A 17,472-nucleotide genomic window follows, 5' to 3' on the forward strand; every position below is an offset into this window, starting at 1 on the left:
AAAAGTTGAAAAAAATATAGGAGGGATATTTAAATCCCCCAAAAAGTAAAAGAGCATTTCCTATGCATGCGCAGGGAACGCTCTGGGAACTCTGTGGTGGGCCGGCGGCTGGAAGCCACTCAGTCCTCACCGCTGGAGCCAAGGCCGGGAGAGAGGAGGAGATCGGCCGCCGGAGGGGGAGGGAAGGAGATCGGCAGAGGGTGAAGGGGGGGAGAGAGAGAGATTGGCGGGGGAGGGTTTACCTGCTTCTGCTGCTCCCTCCTCCTGCTCGGCGTGGAGCTCTTCTCCCCCCCCCCCCCCCCGCAAGAAAGGGTCCCCTTTCTTGTATATCATGTTTTCCAAAGGAAATTGGCTAAATCCAACCAGAAGGCAGTATTGCTGTTTTTCCAGATGGGTCCCCTGCAAAACTGTTCCTGAAGGCAAAGAAGCCCTCAGTGGTAGCATGGGGGATTGCAGGAGTTATGTTCATCTCCCAGATCCTTGTAAAAGCTTTTGCTTTGTTCATATAGCAGGCCTGGACTTAACCCATAGAGTTTAACTTGCATAGTTCATACCTTTTAGTATGAAATTGTGTTCTATTTGAGCATAGGGCTTTATACTTCCCAACTTGTAAGTATAGAGAGAGAATAGATGCTTCCCAACTTGTAAGTATAGAGAGAGAATCCCAGATCCCACAAAAGGGAATGCTGTCAAGAACACAGAGCCCATCTTTTGACTTGCAACAAGGTGAAGGGACAGCCCTCTTGGCTAACGTGGTGCCACATTCGTGGCTGTGTGGTGAGCTAAGGGGAAGGTTCCTCCTGGCTCCACCCAATAGGGTGCCCAGGCCTGGTGGCACGCAGGGTTTCCAGGCTTACGTAGAAATCAGAGTTTTCATTCTAGTCTGCTCCTCCTGCATTTAATAAGCTGCTGCCAGGGTCACTGTCATCAGGAGGCTCTGTTTTCACCATGAATGGAGCTGCAGCACAGATCCATTTTAGCGATGATCTTTGTCAGCAGCAGTGGCAAGTGAGGAATGGTGATAACACAGTTTTGTGGTGGTGAGGAAGTTGGCAGCAATGGTATGTTTGGCAGTGGTGTGTCCCAGCTGGTGGGTTGGCATTAGCAGCAGTACCAGTGACAATTCTGAGGCAGTGAGGTGTCCCCAACCCCTTTTCCAGGAACAGCCAGCCCATATGTGTCATTAGCCCTTCTCCCCCCAAACTAGAGAAGAAAAGTTGGTTTTGTACCCCACTCTTCACTACCCAAAAGAGACTTACATTCCCTCCCTCTCCCCACAACAGACACCCTGTGAGGTAGGTGAGGCTGAGAGAGGTCTGAGAGAACTAACTGAGCCAAGGACACTCAGCTGGCTTCATGTGGAGGAGTGGGGAATCAAACCTAGTTCTACAGATTTGAGTCAGCCAGTCTTAACCACTACACCAAACTGAAGATTGCCCCCCCCCCAGCTTAAAACTCTCGAGGAGACAGTGATCAGACTTGTTTTGGGAAAAAGCCCTAAGAAGAGATTGGATTTATACCTGGCCCTTTGCTCAGAGTCTCAAAGTGGCTTACAAACTCCTTTCCCCTCCCTACAACAGACAGCCTGTGAGGTAGGTGAGGCTGAGAGAGCTCTTTTGAGAACTGCTCTTTCAAGAACAGCTCTGACAGAACTATGGTTTACCCAAGGTCATCCAGCAACTGCAAGTGGAGAAGTGGGGAATCAAACCCAGTTGTCCCAAATTAGAGTCCGCCCATTTAACCACTATACCAAACTGGCTCTGAGGAAGGTGCTTCTCAGCTTCTCCGCTCCAGAGGAAGAGACCGATCTTCTGGACCCATTTTGATTTGGATTCAGGTTGGGATTTGGAACAGAGTCTGCTTGGCTAATTACCTTTACCAAGAATCAGGGGGGAACTGTGACCCTGGTAATTCTGCTGGCTTTCTCAGGGGCCTTCAGTACTGTTGTCCACACAGTATCCTACTGAGCCAAAGTTAGTATCCTTTTTACTGTCTGACTGACGTTCCCATATTACAAGTTTAGTTGCAAGGTACCTTTTGGCTGCCATAACAATCAGGAAGCAAATGTTTAGCTTCCCTATCTGATGCTTGATTGATTTTATAATTGAAATTCTCTGTAAATTTGCCATGTTGTATCTTTCTTCTTTTTTTATGCCAATAAAGGTATTTCGATTGGATCGGATCCTACTGAGCCACCTCTTGGCCCTGGGGACTGGGGTAGGGTTGCCAACCTCTGGGTAAAAAAAGTAGAGAGATCATAGGACAGGTTGTCAAATAAAATATAGACACTGAAAAAATGGTGAAAATTACAAATTAAACAATTGAATTTCTGTAATGCAATGAATAACTAAATTTCCATGTATCAACAGTTCCACAATCTTTTAGTGTCCCTTATAAATTGCTGCACTCAATTTGCCAGCAAATTTGGAAAACGCAACAGTGGCCACAGGATTGGAAAAGGTCAGTATACATTCCAATCCCAAAGAAGGGCAATGCCAAGGAATGCTCAAACTATCGCACAATTGCACTCATATCACACGCTAGCAAGGTCATGCTCAAGATCCTACAAGCTAGGCTTCAACAGTACGTGGATAGAGAACTACCAGAAGTACAAGCTGGGTTTCGAAGAGGTAGAGGAACGAGAGATCATATTGCCAACATTCGCTGGATTATGGAAAAAGCAAGAGAGTACCAGAAAAATATCTACTTCTGCTTCATTGACTATGCTAAAGCCTTTGACTGTGTGGATCACAACAAACTATGGCAGGTCCTTAAAGAGATGGGAGTACCAGACCACCTCACATGTCTCTTGAGAAACCTGTATAAGGGCCAAGAAGCGACAGTTAGAACCGGATACGGAACAACTGATTGGTTCAGCATAGGAAAAGGAGTACGACAAGGATGTATATTGTCACCTTGCTTATTTAATATATATGCAGAGTACATCATGCGAAATGCTGGCCTAGATGAATCACAAGCAGGAATTAAGATTGCGGGGAAAAAGATCAACAACCTCAGATATGCAGACGATACCACTCTAATGGCAGAAAGTAAAGAGGACCTAAAGAGCCTCTTGCTCAGAGTAAAAGAGGAGAGCGCAAAAGTGGGCTTGAAGCTCAACATCAAAAAAACTAAGATCATGGCATCCGGCCCCATCACTCCTTGGCAAATAGAAGGGGAAGTCGTGGAAGTAGTGACAGACTTCACGTTCCTGGGATCCCAGATCACCGCAGACTGTGACAGCAGCCATGAAATTAAAAGACGCCTGCTCCTTGGGAGGAAAGCGATGGCGAACCTAAACAGCATGATAAAAAGTAGAGACATCACCCTGCCAACAAAAGTCTGCATGATCAAAGCAATGGTATTCCCAGTAGTATGGTTGCGAGTAGTTGGACTATAAGGAAGGCCGAGCGCCGAAGAATAGATTCTTTTGAACTATGGTGCTGGAGAAGACTCTTGAGAGTCTCTTGGACTGCAAGAAGATAAAATCAGTCAATCCTCAAAGAAATCAACCCTGACTGTTCCCTGGAAGACCAGATAATGAAACTGAAGCTCAAATACTTTGGCCACCAAATGAGAAGGGAGCACTCACAGGAGAAGACCCTGATGCTGGGAAAGATTGAAGGTCAAAGAAGACGGGGATGGCAAAAGATGAGATGGTTAGACAGTGTCATCGATGCAACGAACATGAAGTTGAGCAAACTTCAGAGGACGGCGGAAGACCGGAAGGTCTGGCGTGATCTGGTCCATGGGGTCGCGAAGAGTCGGACTCGACTTTGCGACTGAACAACAACAACATAAACTGCTGATGCAGTCATATTCATTCATTTAACAGGTGAACTCCATATATTCCAACCATCAAATGTCCTTGTTGAAAACTGGAAGCTACGGAGGCTGTCAGCTGACTTGTCTTCCATTCTGTGCTTCCACAAAGCTCCCAAACACGACTCCCAATAGGCCATCTAATTTGTAATTTTTGTCATTTTTCACGGTGTGTATATTTTGTTGGACAACCAATCGGTAATGGATGGAGATCTCCTGGGATTATAACTGATTTACAGGTGAGAGAGCTCAGTTCTCCTGGAGGAAATGACAGCTTCAGAAGGTGGACAGTGTGGTGTAGCCAATATGCAAATGGTACCCAGCTCTTTCTTTCCCAGCTAATTCTGAGGATGGCATTAGTGCTTTGAATCGGTGTTTGGAGTCAGTAATGGCAGGATGAGGGTGAGCAAACTGAAACTTAATTCTGACAATATAGAGATGCTCTGGGTTAGTAGAAGGGCAGAACAGGCACTTCAAATCACTCCTGTCTTGGATCGGGTTATACTCCCTCGAAAAACCAGGGTCACAGCTTGGGAGTGCTACTCAACACAGCAGTCATCTTAGAAAACAAAGTGGCTGCCGTGGTCCAGAGTACTTTTGCACAGCTTTGGCTGGTGAATCAGCTGTATCTGTTCCTGGGCCTGTCAGATCTAATCACAGTGATTCATGTATTAGTAACATCTAGACTATTGTAATACACTCTACTTGGGGCTACCCTTGAAGCATGTTCAGAGGTTGCAGCTAGAGCAGAAGGCTGTGGCTAGACTGCTGGTTGGGGCCAACTATTGGGAGTATGTGACCCAGATATTACAGTAATTACACTGGCCAGGGCTTTCTTAAAAAAAAAAGTAGTGCTGGGACTCTCAAGAGGGAAATGAAGTTTTCAATTTGTATATGAAAAACTCATGAACTTTTAAACATTTTTAAAAGAATTTTGTCGAAGAGGTTCAGGAACTCCATTCCAGCATGTTCCCGCAGAAAAAAAGCCCTGACACTGGCTGCCAATCTAATCTCAACCTCAATTCAAGGTATTGGTTTTGACCTTTAAAGCCTTATGTGGCTTGTGATCAGGGTATCCGAAGGACTGTCTGTCCCCATATGTTCCTGCCTGGGAATTAAGATCCCACAAAGAGGCCCTCCTGACTCTCCCACCATGAGAGAGGGCCTTTTCAGTGACAGCTCCATCATTGTTAGGATGCAGCTGAAGACCATTTTATTTAGGACTGTGTTTGATGAAAGCAGTCCTGAACTATGATGTTAAATGTTGGCTTTGTGTTTTTGTTCTCTATCTTATGTAATTTATTTATATTGTAAGCTGCCGCAAGCTCCATAAGGAAGCGAGGCAGCTAGTACAATTTTTTTTAAATTTTTAAGGGCTGCAAGATCTCCACAAATGGCAATGAGTGAGCAACACTGCAGCAAATGAAGTCCAATGCACATTAGAGCAAAAACACCCAACTTTAAGCACATATTAATATGGTCTGAACTTGCTGAGATTGATGGAAAGAGACCTTGGGGGTCGTAGTAGATAGTTTAGTGAAAATGTCAACTCAGTGTGCCACAGCACTGGAAAAGGCAAACTGTGCTGGGTGTTAGTAGGAAAGGGATTGAAAATAAGATAGCCAAATCATGCATTGAGTGGGGCTGGATTAGGAAGTTTGGGTGCAAGAGGTGATTCTCTGTGCATGTGTCAAGCTGACTGGGAAAGCTTTGGAGAAAGCATGTGCAAACTCATTTACCAGCAGAGAGGAGTGTCAGAACTCAGTATGTGGCAAACACCGCTTTTGGGGCTGCTTTGAATTGCGATGGGGGAAGAGAGGAGTAGTTGTGTGGCCTTCCGTGGCTGGCTTTAGGACTGCAGTTCCTTGCCAGATGAACTGTATGTCATAAGAAGGGTGTGAATAGACATGGCTGTCTCTGCAGGGTCTTGCTTCATTGCTGCAGAGCAAGTGTAAGCTCTACTTTACCCAGTTGGCGCCTCTACTGACCCATTATTTCTGGCTCAGAACTGTATTCCGCACCAGTTTTTGCTTCTTCCCCTGTGCTTCAGGCTGAGTTTGGCTTTCTTTTTTTAAAAAAAGTTTGTGGGTTTTTTTGTTTTTAAAGCCTTCTGAGAGGAAAAGTGGCGTGGTTTACTCGACTCTGAGATCTCAGAAGCTACAGAAGGCTCTGCAGGGGAAGGCAAAGTCAACATGGCAAACCACCCTTCTGTGGTATTACTCTGTCATATATAAAGCCATCTTCATATTTGCATAGTCCTTGGGGGGAGGGCACTTCAAAAGCCAGTCCCTTAAGTTTTCCAAACAGCCTAACTCAATACTATTAGTTAGAGGTGCAAAAAGTGAGTCACTTTCTTCTCTAGTGTAAACGTTTATTGTATATTGATTACTATGTAATAAAAACCTTGTCAGATTATCAACCTCCAAGTAGCAGTATAAATATTCCATAGATATGGTCACTTTCTTTTCAGCCCAATGGAATATGCAGATATTTTTCCATAGAACAGCAATGTAACTTTCACAGAACTCATTTTAATGCATATGTTTTAGTATTCATAATATAACTGAATAGTTTACAACATAGCTTTAATGTTAAAGGTGCCAAAAAGCTTAAGACATTTGTGGATGTAAGTTGTTTAAAGTAGAAATATACAAGTTATTCAGGGTAGTTGCATATTTTTTTGGTCCTCCTGCATGCTTTGCATAAGGCAGCAATAATAAAAGTGATCAACCAGATTAAGCAGTTGAGTTTGTTCTACCACCATAAACAGTCAGTGCAAGGATGCCATCTTCTCTCCCCTCCCCCAATGCAGTCAGTATGGAAATCTAGGTCCAGTCACATATACCGTCCATCAGCATGCTTGGAGGTGAATTGTAGTGCATTTCACCATCAAGAGGAAGACAAGCCAATCATAGGCTGCCCTTGTAAAGTGAAGCCAAAACAATTTTTTAAAATCTTGTAACACTACACTAAAGTTAACTCTTTGTGCTTCATAAAATATGTAGTTTTTAAAAAAAGCAGAGCCAGCCTCTTCTACGCTATAAGACATTTACAGCAAAGAGATGACTTTGCATTGTTAAGCAGTTACATAGCCTCAGTGCGCTCCTTGGCAAGTGTTCCCTAGACATATTAACTTCACTCTCCTTATAATTATAACTTCCTTAAAACACAAGCTTGCTGACAATTGTAACAAACTGGTGCAGCTCAAGTAATATACAAGATTTTTCTCCCACTCCACAAAGATCCCTGAAGATGGAGAATTACATAAGGCAGACATTTGTTGTCTGCTCATAATGTAAACGTTTGGCTGCATCTTAGCTTCACTTTTCAGCATTAAATGTCTATGTACCAGACCACTGCAAAGTCAACATGGCTGGTCTTTCCTTGGCATTAGTCAAAACCTTGATTATCCTTCTCCAAATAAGCTAGCAGCATGTATGATCCACATTTCATGAACTTCCTTCGCAAGATGAGACTGTCCATCAGGCAAACTTTTTCTTTGTTGCTGTAAATCTCTCCATATACTAAAAAAAAAAATCAGATATAAAATCAGTTGTTTTGGTGAACAAGATGCACCATAAATAAAGTTCTGGAATTTTACAGTAGTGACTGCCACCCTTTGCAATGTGGAATACCTTTATTATCAAGTGCAATTTCTTATGCTATTCATGACCATGTAAGACTATATGCTGGCAAGAAAGTGGCTGGTTTGTTTTAAAGTCAACAACAAATACTAGAAATAACTTTAAGATTGTCATTTACCCAAAATATGACTAAAAAGTTTAAGCATCCACTAACCATTTTCCTAATATGCCCATCTACCATTTACCTCCAGTGGCTAGTAATATTAATTTCAGAGCATAGTTCAATTACATGAAAAATCACTGTTTATAACCTTTCCCAAGGTTTATTGCTATAACCAGGTAAGTCATAACTATAAAAAGAAAGCTGTGCTGCCTCAGCACCTCTTCAGTTCAACAGAAGAGCATAATGTGCCAGTTATGTAGCTTGCTTTGAGTTTGCAGCAAAGTACCTTTAGTTTGTTAGGTCTAAATGAGGCAAACAGCGAAGAATGTACTCTTAAAAATCCTAAAACAGTTGTCTATGATACACATAAGCTCACAAGCTGGAAAGATATCCTGAAGGCTCTTCTAGAATAAAGTCCACAAAACCATTAGCAGTATAATCAGTTCAAATATATTTCTGTATTCTGCTAGAGGTGTAGAAAGAGATTTAAGGTAAAAAAGGAAGTTTTTCCTACAAACCTTGTCATACCCATCTAACTCTCTGAGTTTCTTGATTTCAAAGAGATTGCCCTCGACTGCAAGCAGAGAGATCTGAGAATCACTGAGAATACTCTGAGGAAGCATGCTTAGTTCTAAACAGTTCTCTTCCAGACGCAGGACTTTGAGGCGAGGACAGTGAGAGATTTCAGATGAGATCTGTGAAATCTATCATGCATTTAAAAGGAACAAGAAAAAAACATTAAATTTTATCAACACTGTATTTATGTCATGCCTCTTCCTCCCACTCCCACATATCTTAAAGACAGTATAGCTAGAAAGCAGGCCATGACGTTTTCCATTAGATGGAATTTATATCAACTTCTGCTTACTACACATCATAGTTAAGTTACAAATGTCTCAAGATTTTACTGTATTACCAATTCTAATAAAGAAAAGGATGTGTCTATAGATTTGACTGAACATGTACATCAATGTTGGTGTGTATTTCTGATGTGGTTATAGAATGATCACATCTTCCATGGAGATAGATCAAGATGTGTAGCCATGTTTGTCTGTAGCGGTAGAAAAGAGTAAGAGTCCAGTAGCACCTTACAATACAATACAACACCTTTATTGGCATAGAAGACAATAAATAAGTTACTTCATCAGGTATCATTACACCTGTCTCCTTAAAACACATAAATATTAAAAAAAAAACTCCTTACTGCCAAGATCTTAGTCAAGAATTCAGCAATCTGTGCAGTAACTTCAGGTGACTCGTCAGCTAAAAGGTACCTAATGATGTTTTCAGAGTTAATCCTAGACAGTATGGGCTTAATCCAAAGTAATGGAGGGGACAGCGTAATAAGATGTGATCTAAGGTATCAGGTTCTCCAGATGAGCTATTACAAATTCTATCACATTTAGGGATACCTCTGTATCTACCTGAAACCCAAGATGAGGGAAAAACATTAAATCTGGCTAGCATAAAGGCTCTGTGTTGCAGCAGGATCACCAAGTTGTGCCATACTATACTATTTGGTACATATCTGAGGCCGAGGGAAAGGGGGGAGCAAGTACCCCTGGCACCAGCCTGGATTATTTGGGCTTCAATGTCCCAGATTCTTCAATGCTCTCTCTAAGTCCCAGATTCTTCAATGCTTCTCTAAGTGTAATGCCCATCACTGTAGCATCTAAAATATACCTATGTTTGGGGAGACTATTCAATCTTACTGGTGTACACCTATAAAACCAGTTCTCAAACCTGATTCTGATTTGGGCTTCAATGTCCCAGATTCTTCAATGCTCCAAGATGGCGATGACAAGGAAATGAAAGTAGCACCTTAAAGACTGACAAAAATTGTGGTAGGGTATGAGCTTTTATGAGTCACTGCTCACTTCTTTAGATACAGCTAGAATGCGAGTCCATCTGTCTTGTATATTGGAAAGCGGAGTGATTTAGATGCCAAATGATATTAGCAGGCAAATGACAATAGGTGTGATTGGATTAGGCATCAGAAATCACTCCACTTTTCAATATATAAAACAGATGGACTCACATTCTAGTTCTATCTGAAGAAGTGAGCAGTGACTCATAAAAGCTCATACCCTACCCTACCACATATTTTGTTAGAATTTAAGGTGTTACTGGACTCTTACTCTTTTCCACATCTTCCATGTTGGATTATTTCCATATAAAATGCTGGTATTGCAGCTGTCTTTTTAGTTCACACAAAATACAAGTTCATATCCACCTCATAATGCTAGGCAACAATCTCTCTAAATTAGACTAATTTCAAGCAATTACAAACTTTCCCCAGTGAGCTGCCTCTGGAGTCATCTTATGAAAAACATATTAATAAATTAAGAATTTAATACATTATAATGGAAATAAAAGACTAACTGGAAAAGGGTATAATGCTGGAAGCACGAACTTCACCTAATGTTCTCCTCAACAAATGGGAACTTGTGTTACAAAGCAGAGAGTAATTCTGCACAAGTTATCACTAAAGCAGTTACAGTGCAATCCTTAAAATGCTTCCCTTGGAGTAATACCCACTGAATAAACCTGTTCAGGATTGCTTCTCTAAGTGTAATGCCCATCACTGTAGCATCTAAAATATACCTATGTTTGGGGAGACTATTCAATCTTACTGGTGTACACCTATAAAACCAGTTCTCAAACCTGATTCTGATTTAAATTCAGCTCAATGGCCTGCAGTTCTCCCACGGTGTTTGGTACACTCTGGATCTGATTTCGGGAGAGATCCACCACATCTAAGTGACGAAGGCTACAGAGCTGGGGAGGTACAGTTCGGAGCTTGTTTCCCGAAAGGCTCAGAGTCTTCAGTGCTGAGAGCTGTCCAAAGGCAGCAGGTAGCTGTGTCAGATGGTTGCTATTCAGATGCAAAGCCTCAAGTTTTTTCAGCTTGCACAGCTCTTCAGGCAGGGCAGCTAGAAATAAGTTACAAACAGAAATAACTCAAGTTCTCAGAAGAAGAAACAATCAAGACTTTGTGGAATAATACAAATACCCATCTTGCTAGGAGTTGCAATGCAATTCTATGCAGTTACTCAAATCTAAGCCCATAGATTTCAATGGTTAAACTGGAGTAACTCTGTATAGGATGAACTATCAGAGATAACATTTTTTGTATTGTTTTGAAATACATGAAATTATGTAACAGAAAAAAAACAATAGCCTGGATTAGTGTGCAGGCCAAACTTTCCCCTTGAAATTCTAGCTAAGCATCTGTTGATTAATGGATGTTATTCAAATTAAGAAAAGGCCTATTTCATAAGATCAGTAATTTTTAGATAAAGCAGGATGAGTTCAATTACTCAAGCAAAATTCTACTGCAGCTCTGAAGCAGCCTCTTCTCTCTATTAGATTGTGAAACGTCACGAGTTTTTGTATCAACATATTCACTTATCTTACTTTACAACTGAGAAGAAAACGATGAAATCAAACTTCTTGTAATTCATTTATATTTTATATCTGATAAGATTCTCTGAAGAAGTCTGTGACGACCCCTTTACTGGGGAGGTCTGGTTTCCCTTTAAAAGTGTTCTTTATGTTTTTCTCTACTGGGTAATCCGGCTGCCACCAGGAAATTTATAAGGCTTTCCAAACCTTTATAATATAATATCTATCACTGGGTAGGTAAGTCGAGGGTTTAGGCGTTCACGAAGGACTATGTGTTTCCTGGGAAGAATTTCTTTCAGAACTGGTATCTTAAATAAAAGTAGATTTATTGATATTTCACACACTTTTCTCTCCCACTGTCAGGGATCTGGGCATGTAACTTTGTAACACTTTTTTCTTTAAGTCCATATAATCTTTACCTTTTCCTAGACTCTCAGCTTCAGCTTATAACTGTTTCAACACAGAACTGCTTGTCACTTTCTTTCAGACACAGCACTTAACTCTCATATCACGCACAAGAAGGTCTCTCCTTCAGACCCCAGAACTAAACTCATCCCACACAGGGATGCTTCACTCTTCTCATACACAGAACTTCACTGATCTTCTGCTTCTCTCACAGAAATCAGAACTAAAACTCTTAACTGAACATCAACTGACTTCCTCAACTGTCATATCTCTAACTGACACTCTTGACTGACATATCTGCTCATCCACACAGAATCATTTCCAAAACCCCTCCCCCTCTCTGTCACTCACCAATCACACAACTTGCTTGTTTCCACTACCCTAGACTATCATACAGCCATGCATCCAAACTTTTAAAGTCACACACACAGAGTTAAACATGAAATCGTTACAAAGTCATACTCAGTTTGTTGTGGTTGAGAGCAAGGCTTTTCAGCACAGAGAATCTTCCCGTGAATGCAGGCAAAGTCTCAATCTTATTGTTCGACAAATCTATTGTTCTGAGATTGCTTGTCAGCTTCTGTAGATCTTCAGGAAACTGAAAAAGCAATTAAGATATCTTATTAAAATTACAGATAGGTTACAGTTAAATAATTATATGCAAGCATGATAATGAAGATTTGGGAACCAGTAACTTTCATAGACTTATTTACAAGATTGTGAAAGGGGGTTGCAAAATTATTAATGGTGTGAAAAGAGTAAAAGTAATAAAAAAGAGACTTTTGCTCAATTAACAGGTGATTGTTAATTGACTAATCTGAGTCCTAAGGAACAGAAAGTTAATAAAGAGCCACTTTTGTGCAGTGATTAGAGTGCCAGGCTAGGACCTGGGAGACTCAGGTTCAAATTCCTATTCTGTCACGAAAGCTTGCTGGGTGATCTTGGGCCAGTCACACACACTCAGACTAACCTACCTCACAGGGATGTTGTGAAGACAAAATGGAGGAAAGGATTATGATGTAAACCAATTCAGGTTCCCCCCCTCCCATGAGGAAGAATGGAGTATAAAAGTAAAAAATGTGTTATTGTTTTATATAATTCATTAGCTGAAGTTTCCATGTTCCCTAGTGTAGGTGAAATCAAACACAGTACGTTATTAGTTTATATATATATTTAAGGCTAAGCCTAAATTGCCTGATTTCAGAAGCAACTGTTTAAGGCTGTCCTATGCACATTAGCCTATGAAAAAAGCTTCAGGGACCTCAATACAGATTTACTTTCAAGTATGCATACATAGGATCAGGTGCAGGTTGTTAATTAAGATTCCAATCTACTGTACTTGTAAACTCTCAGGGCTGGATCCGAGGAGGTAAATTTCAGAGATCTTTCCTGCCCTCCACTTCCAACAACCCGGTGACCACCATGCTTCCAGTGGTCAAAGTAGGGGAAATTTCAACCAGCTCTCCCTTCTCACTGCAAGCCCCAAGCCCATTCATGCTTTTTGGCCACACATGTTTCAGGACTTCTACCATCACCTTTTCAGAGTTCTAACGGGGGCTGATGGTGGAAAAGAGAGGTGACAAATATTTGCCTCAGCACCTATTTCTGCTGACACTTTTTTGGATCCAATTCTCACACATGCTCTCCCACTAAGTAGTTGTTTAAGGCATAATATGCTACAAAATAAATAATTATTTTTTAGCACATGTAGTTCACGAAACAGATTTACCTCTGAAAGGCCTTTTCCAGTTAGTTGAAATACCCCTGTTTTCTGGGCAGTCTCCAAATGAGCTTTTAAGGCACTGTTCCCCATCTTCCCGTTCTTGAGTCAGAAACTGACAAAATGGTTGTTGTGGAACAACTGCAGCTAAGTAACTTTCATTCAGTCTGCATTAGGTCACAGGAATTTATTTTCTGATAAAAGTCAAAAGTTTAGAAGATAGGTAAATAAATATTTGCAGTGTGATATAATGGTAAGAGTGTCAGACTTCATTCATCATGGGACACCAGAGTTCAAATCTCATTCTCTTACTAGGCCCCTCCCTCTCACACATGGGCTGACCTACCTCAGACAGTTGTTCTAAGGATAAAAGGCAGGATAATGTACTCCCACCACGAGCTTCTCATATGAAGGGTGAGATAAAATGTAGTAAACAAAGAATTATCTAATGGAATTTCCTGCCAATATACCCACTTGGGTAAGTGCCTTTAATACTGTTCATCTTAGTATAGTGTCCATGAATGAACATTATTTATGAGTTTTACCACATTAAGAATGCATTTAAAAATAGAAATATGCAACATAAAAGGTAAAGTGTTAGACAAACAGCTCATCTAAAACCAATTTGTTTCTGAGCATGCTGAGGCTCTCAGCCTAAGAAGATTACTTTACTCAGTCTGGTACAAAAAGATCAGGTAGGTAGGTCATATCAATACAAGCAACCCAGCAACTCAGCCCATTAAAAACCTTTTACGCTGTTTAAAGCTGTGACTTCCATTTATTTATTAGTCATCTATCCCAGGAGCTTAGCATATTGCAAATTACAGAAAATAAACACGCATGACATCACTTTCCATAGCTTTCACTTTATGATACATTCACGTACTTTCTGCATTTTTGCTTTTGAGCCACAGTTTGGCAATGAAAACTATCTACAGTCCACAGGTCAGCAACTAGGATTCACATTTCATCCAAACTAGACTCAACAGATTACACAAAATAAAACTATTTGCCAAAACAGATGTACATAAGTATCACAAACACACTCACATTAACTAGGGTAACTTCGTAGAAAAAAAATACTCCTTGGGAGTATTTGAGGGTTGAACCTATACAATTTTATAGGCAGAAACAAGATGTGTAGCAGTGCCAGTCACAAGAGGATTCAGCTGATGTGCAGCAATCATCCACACCAACTGCACTAGAAGACTGACTTCAAGTAGATATTTTTTCACTGATGTGGCTTTGATCTTCACATTTAAGGCAGCCCAGTTCATAAAAGTGAACTGAGGAATGGGTAAGTGAACACACCTACGGCCTTAAGAGAAGGAAAAGCAGGGATGTTACTGTAAGTTACAAATATTTACTCCCTCCCCAGTCCCTCATCTTGCCTTCATAAAAGTACCTCCAACACAAACAAATAAACACTGGCAACTGAAAGGCTTTTCATAAAAGTACCTCCAACACAAACAAACACTGGCAACTGAAAGGCTATGCCATCCATTCAGCTTTACCCTTCCTAGCTATAGAGGCTCATACCATATCTGATTTCAGAATATTGTTTCTCTCCCTCTAAAATCTATCAGAAATACACACCAAACCCTTTGGTCACTCAATGATAGCATTTACAGTGCAATCCTAAACCCACTGAAGTTACCATGATTTGGTACCTTCGAAGCGGTCTCTGCCTGCACTTGAAGCAGCTTCCTTCTTCCCTCAAGTGGAGTTTAGGAAGGGAAATTGGAGGGAAGACTCATGACCCAAAGAGGACGAGATAAAAGACTGCGTTTCCCTGAAAGGTCGTGAGGCTAGAGAGCCAACCACATCCCACCGAGCAGTTACCTACAACACGCGGCTCGGGAAGAGGCGTAAGGGCCCCCCCCCCCGTGTCTTCTATCTTTTATTAACACCGGGGGGGGGGGGGCAAGACGAAACATACCGCTTAAGCTGCGGCAACTAGAGGGAAGAGGATCGCAGCCCAAGCCTATCCACCTTTACTCAGAAGGAAACCCCGTTCAAGTCGGTGTGTGTTACACTTGGGAAGGGGGAACTACCGCATCCAACGGAGCTTACTCCTGAATCCAGATACGAAGTCTCGGGCGGCTCAGATACAATTATTACGCAGTGCACACCGATCTGCGAACAAGTCCCCTTGCGGCTGAAAAAGTAAAAATTGCAGCTCCTCCCCAAGTTTACAGAGACACCCAAAGCACACTTGCCCACGGGCTTCACTGGACTTTAAAAAGGCGTAAATCGCAACCACGCCTAGCAGCAGAAGAAACAGAGCTCTGAGAAGCAAGCAAGCAAACAAGCACCGGCCTCCATTTACCTGCAACCACAGCTGCCGCCTTGCACCCTAGCAACACGCAAAACTCAGGGCGAGAATCGGCACCCGCATTCTCGCATCCCTGAAACGCGCGACCTGGATACAGTCAGGATCAGCTGATACCATTAATAATAGCGAGGCCTGCCCCCGAAGAAGAGCTTAAATGGAGGAGGGGGGGGGGAGTCGATTACCCAGTTTACCGGGTAGACTTCCGCCACCGTCAGCATGGCGGGCGGATGGCCACTGACTTCATTTCCCGGCACCGCCATTCTGAACACGGCGTCTGGACCCGGTGCCATACCCAACGTGGCTGAGTCAAGCAAAGGAGGCATCGTTATTTCCATCACGGACATGAGAAATTACCTCCCTGCCTTTTTCCCCCGGCACAGCGCCTAACATGGCGATAGCAGTTCGCCACACCCGTGATGGCGGTGCGAGTTTCCAGGCAGTAAGGGGCGGAGTTTCGTGCGTAGCCGTGCGCAGGGCTGGTAAGGCTGGCGCCACATTCAGACGGGGAAAGTGTTTCCATAATGACTACGTCCAATCCTTGGGATCCTGTGCAGCCTACGGCGGCTGGACTGATGCTGTCTCAGTGCTTGTCTTCGGGGGTAGTGTCGCAGGTGAGACGGCTCGTCTAATCTCTCTTCCCTCTGTATTCTTGTAGTGCCAGTTCGCCCTGTCCCAAATTCGCCTATTTAGTGCAACGCTTAAGGCGTGGTTGCGACGTCCTCCTGGTAGTGGGAAAAGCCTGTGTCTTTCCTCAGTGGTCTTAAACCAGTTGTCCCTTGAATTCTGATGACAGTTTAGTGTTTCCTTTACAGTATTTTTATTTCAACCCCAAGTGATTATTGTATCAAGTTAAGTCTCATTGGCTTTAGTTCTTGAGGAAGTTTTGAATTGGAGTCTTTAAAATGCTGTTTTAATTTTCACCCAGCTCTATTATTTACCACTTATAGTATTCAGTGCTTGTAGTTTTTAGCGTTGTATGACCTTTTTGAAACCAGTAGAATTCCTATCCTTGTTTACCATAAAGTAAGTCCTGGTGGATTCAGTGGGGCTTTCTTCCACCTAAATATGTATAGAGATATAGAAATAGGCAAAAATTAGGAGTCTCAATGTTTGGATGGGATGATGGGTATAGGGGGGAAATGTTTAGGTTTGTTAGGCACTGGGATGCTTTTTGGAACAAGCAGGACCTGTACAAAAGAGAGGTCTCCACTTGTCCTGACAAGGAACCAGGCTGCTGGTGCTTAAAATCAAAAAGGTGGCAGAGCAGTTTTTATATGCAAATGCTAGACATGTCTGAGGTAAAATGGGGGAGCTGGAATGCTTAGTGTCAGAGGAGAATATAGACATTATGGGCATTTCAGAAACTTGGTTGGATGAGGATAATCAGTGGGATACAGTGATTCCTGGTTATAAATTATATCGGAAGGACAGGGAAGGAATGATTGGAGGTGGAGTGGCTCTGTATGTCAGAGGTTATACAGTCCAGTAAAATTGAGAATTCAAGAGAAATGGATTCACTTACAGAAATGTTATAGGTGAAAATAGTATGCCCAAAAGGAAGTTTAACTCTGAGTTTGTTATCGCCCACCAGACCAAAGATTAGAGTATGATTTAAAATCAGTAAAAGAATTAAGGAAAGCAGCTAGATGAAGTAACTCTGTCATAATAGGTGATTTTAACTATCCACACATCAGTTGCTGTCAGGGGTCGTTTCGTAGAAAAGGAGCTAGGGGAACTCATTAGCATAACTCATTAGCATATGCCACACCCCCTGACATCACCGGAAGTGTCATAAGGCCACACCCCCTGACATCACCGGAAGTGTGTCATAAGGCCACACACCCGCCCCCAACGGTCCCGGCCACCACCGCTGGCCTTGCAGCTCCACTGCCGAGCCCCATGAGGGGCCCGGCGGTGGACCTGCAAGGCCGGCGGGAGTGCATGGAAGCCCCGTGAAGGCCCTCCCTGGCCCCAGGCAGGCAGGGGTGAGGAGAGGCAGGGAGGAAGCAACTTACCCTCCCTCTTCTCCTGCCTCCTC

General features: G+C 42.4%; 2 protein-coding genes across 4 annotated transcripts in view; one reads left to right on the top strand and one right to left on the bottom strand.

Moving 5' to 3' along the window:
- Positions 1 to 6,048: 6,048 nt before the first annotated feature.
- LRRC57 (leucine rich repeat containing 57) lies at positions 6,049 to 15,855 on the bottom strand. 3 transcript variants are annotated; one of them, XM_015420047.1, is made up of 6 exons: positions 15,789 to 15,848; positions 13,109 to 13,293; positions 11,842 to 11,977; positions 10,234 to 10,502; positions 8,088 to 8,273; positions 6,049 to 7,346 (listed from the first exon to the last, which is right to left on the bottom strand). In XM_015420047.1, exons 2-6 carry the CDS (start codon positions 13,190 to 13,192, stop codon positions 7,305 to 7,307), a joined length of 717 nt encoding a protein of 238 aa, XP_015275533.1. In that variant the 5' UTR covers positions 13,193 to 13,293; positions 15,789 to 15,848; the 3' UTR covers positions 6,049 to 7,304. The 3 variants fall into 3 exon arrangements, with proteins under 3 accessions (XP_015275533.1, XP_015275532.1, XP_015275534.1); XM_015420046.1 differs by lacking the exon at positions 15,789 to 15,848 and adding an exon at positions 15,429 to 15,567; XM_015420048.1 differs by lacking the exon at positions 13,109 to 13,293 and having other exon boundaries at positions 15,789 to 15,855.
- Positions 15,856 to 15,931: 76 nt separating this feature from the next.
- HAUS2 (HAUS augmin like complex subunit 2) overlaps positions 15,932 to 17,472 on the top strand; it is a 20,020-nt gene continuing 18,479 nt past the window's right edge. The window contains exon 1 of the mRNA XM_015420049.1: positions 15,932 to 16,045. Coding sequence (XP_015275535.1) covers positions 15,956 to 16,045 — 90 coding nt within the window. The 5' untranslated portion in view covers positions 15,932 to 15,955. The remainder of the gene's footprint in view (positions 16,046 to 17,472) is intronic.

The sequence above is a fragment of the Gekko japonicus genome, unplaced genomic scaffold, assembly GCF_001447785.1.
Source record: "Gekko japonicus isolate JY-2015 unplaced genomic scaffold, Gekko_japonicus_V1.1 scaffold27, whole genome shotgun sequence".
NCBI lineage: Eukaryota > Metazoa > Chordata > Lepidosauria > Squamata > Gekkonidae > Gekko > Gekko japonicus.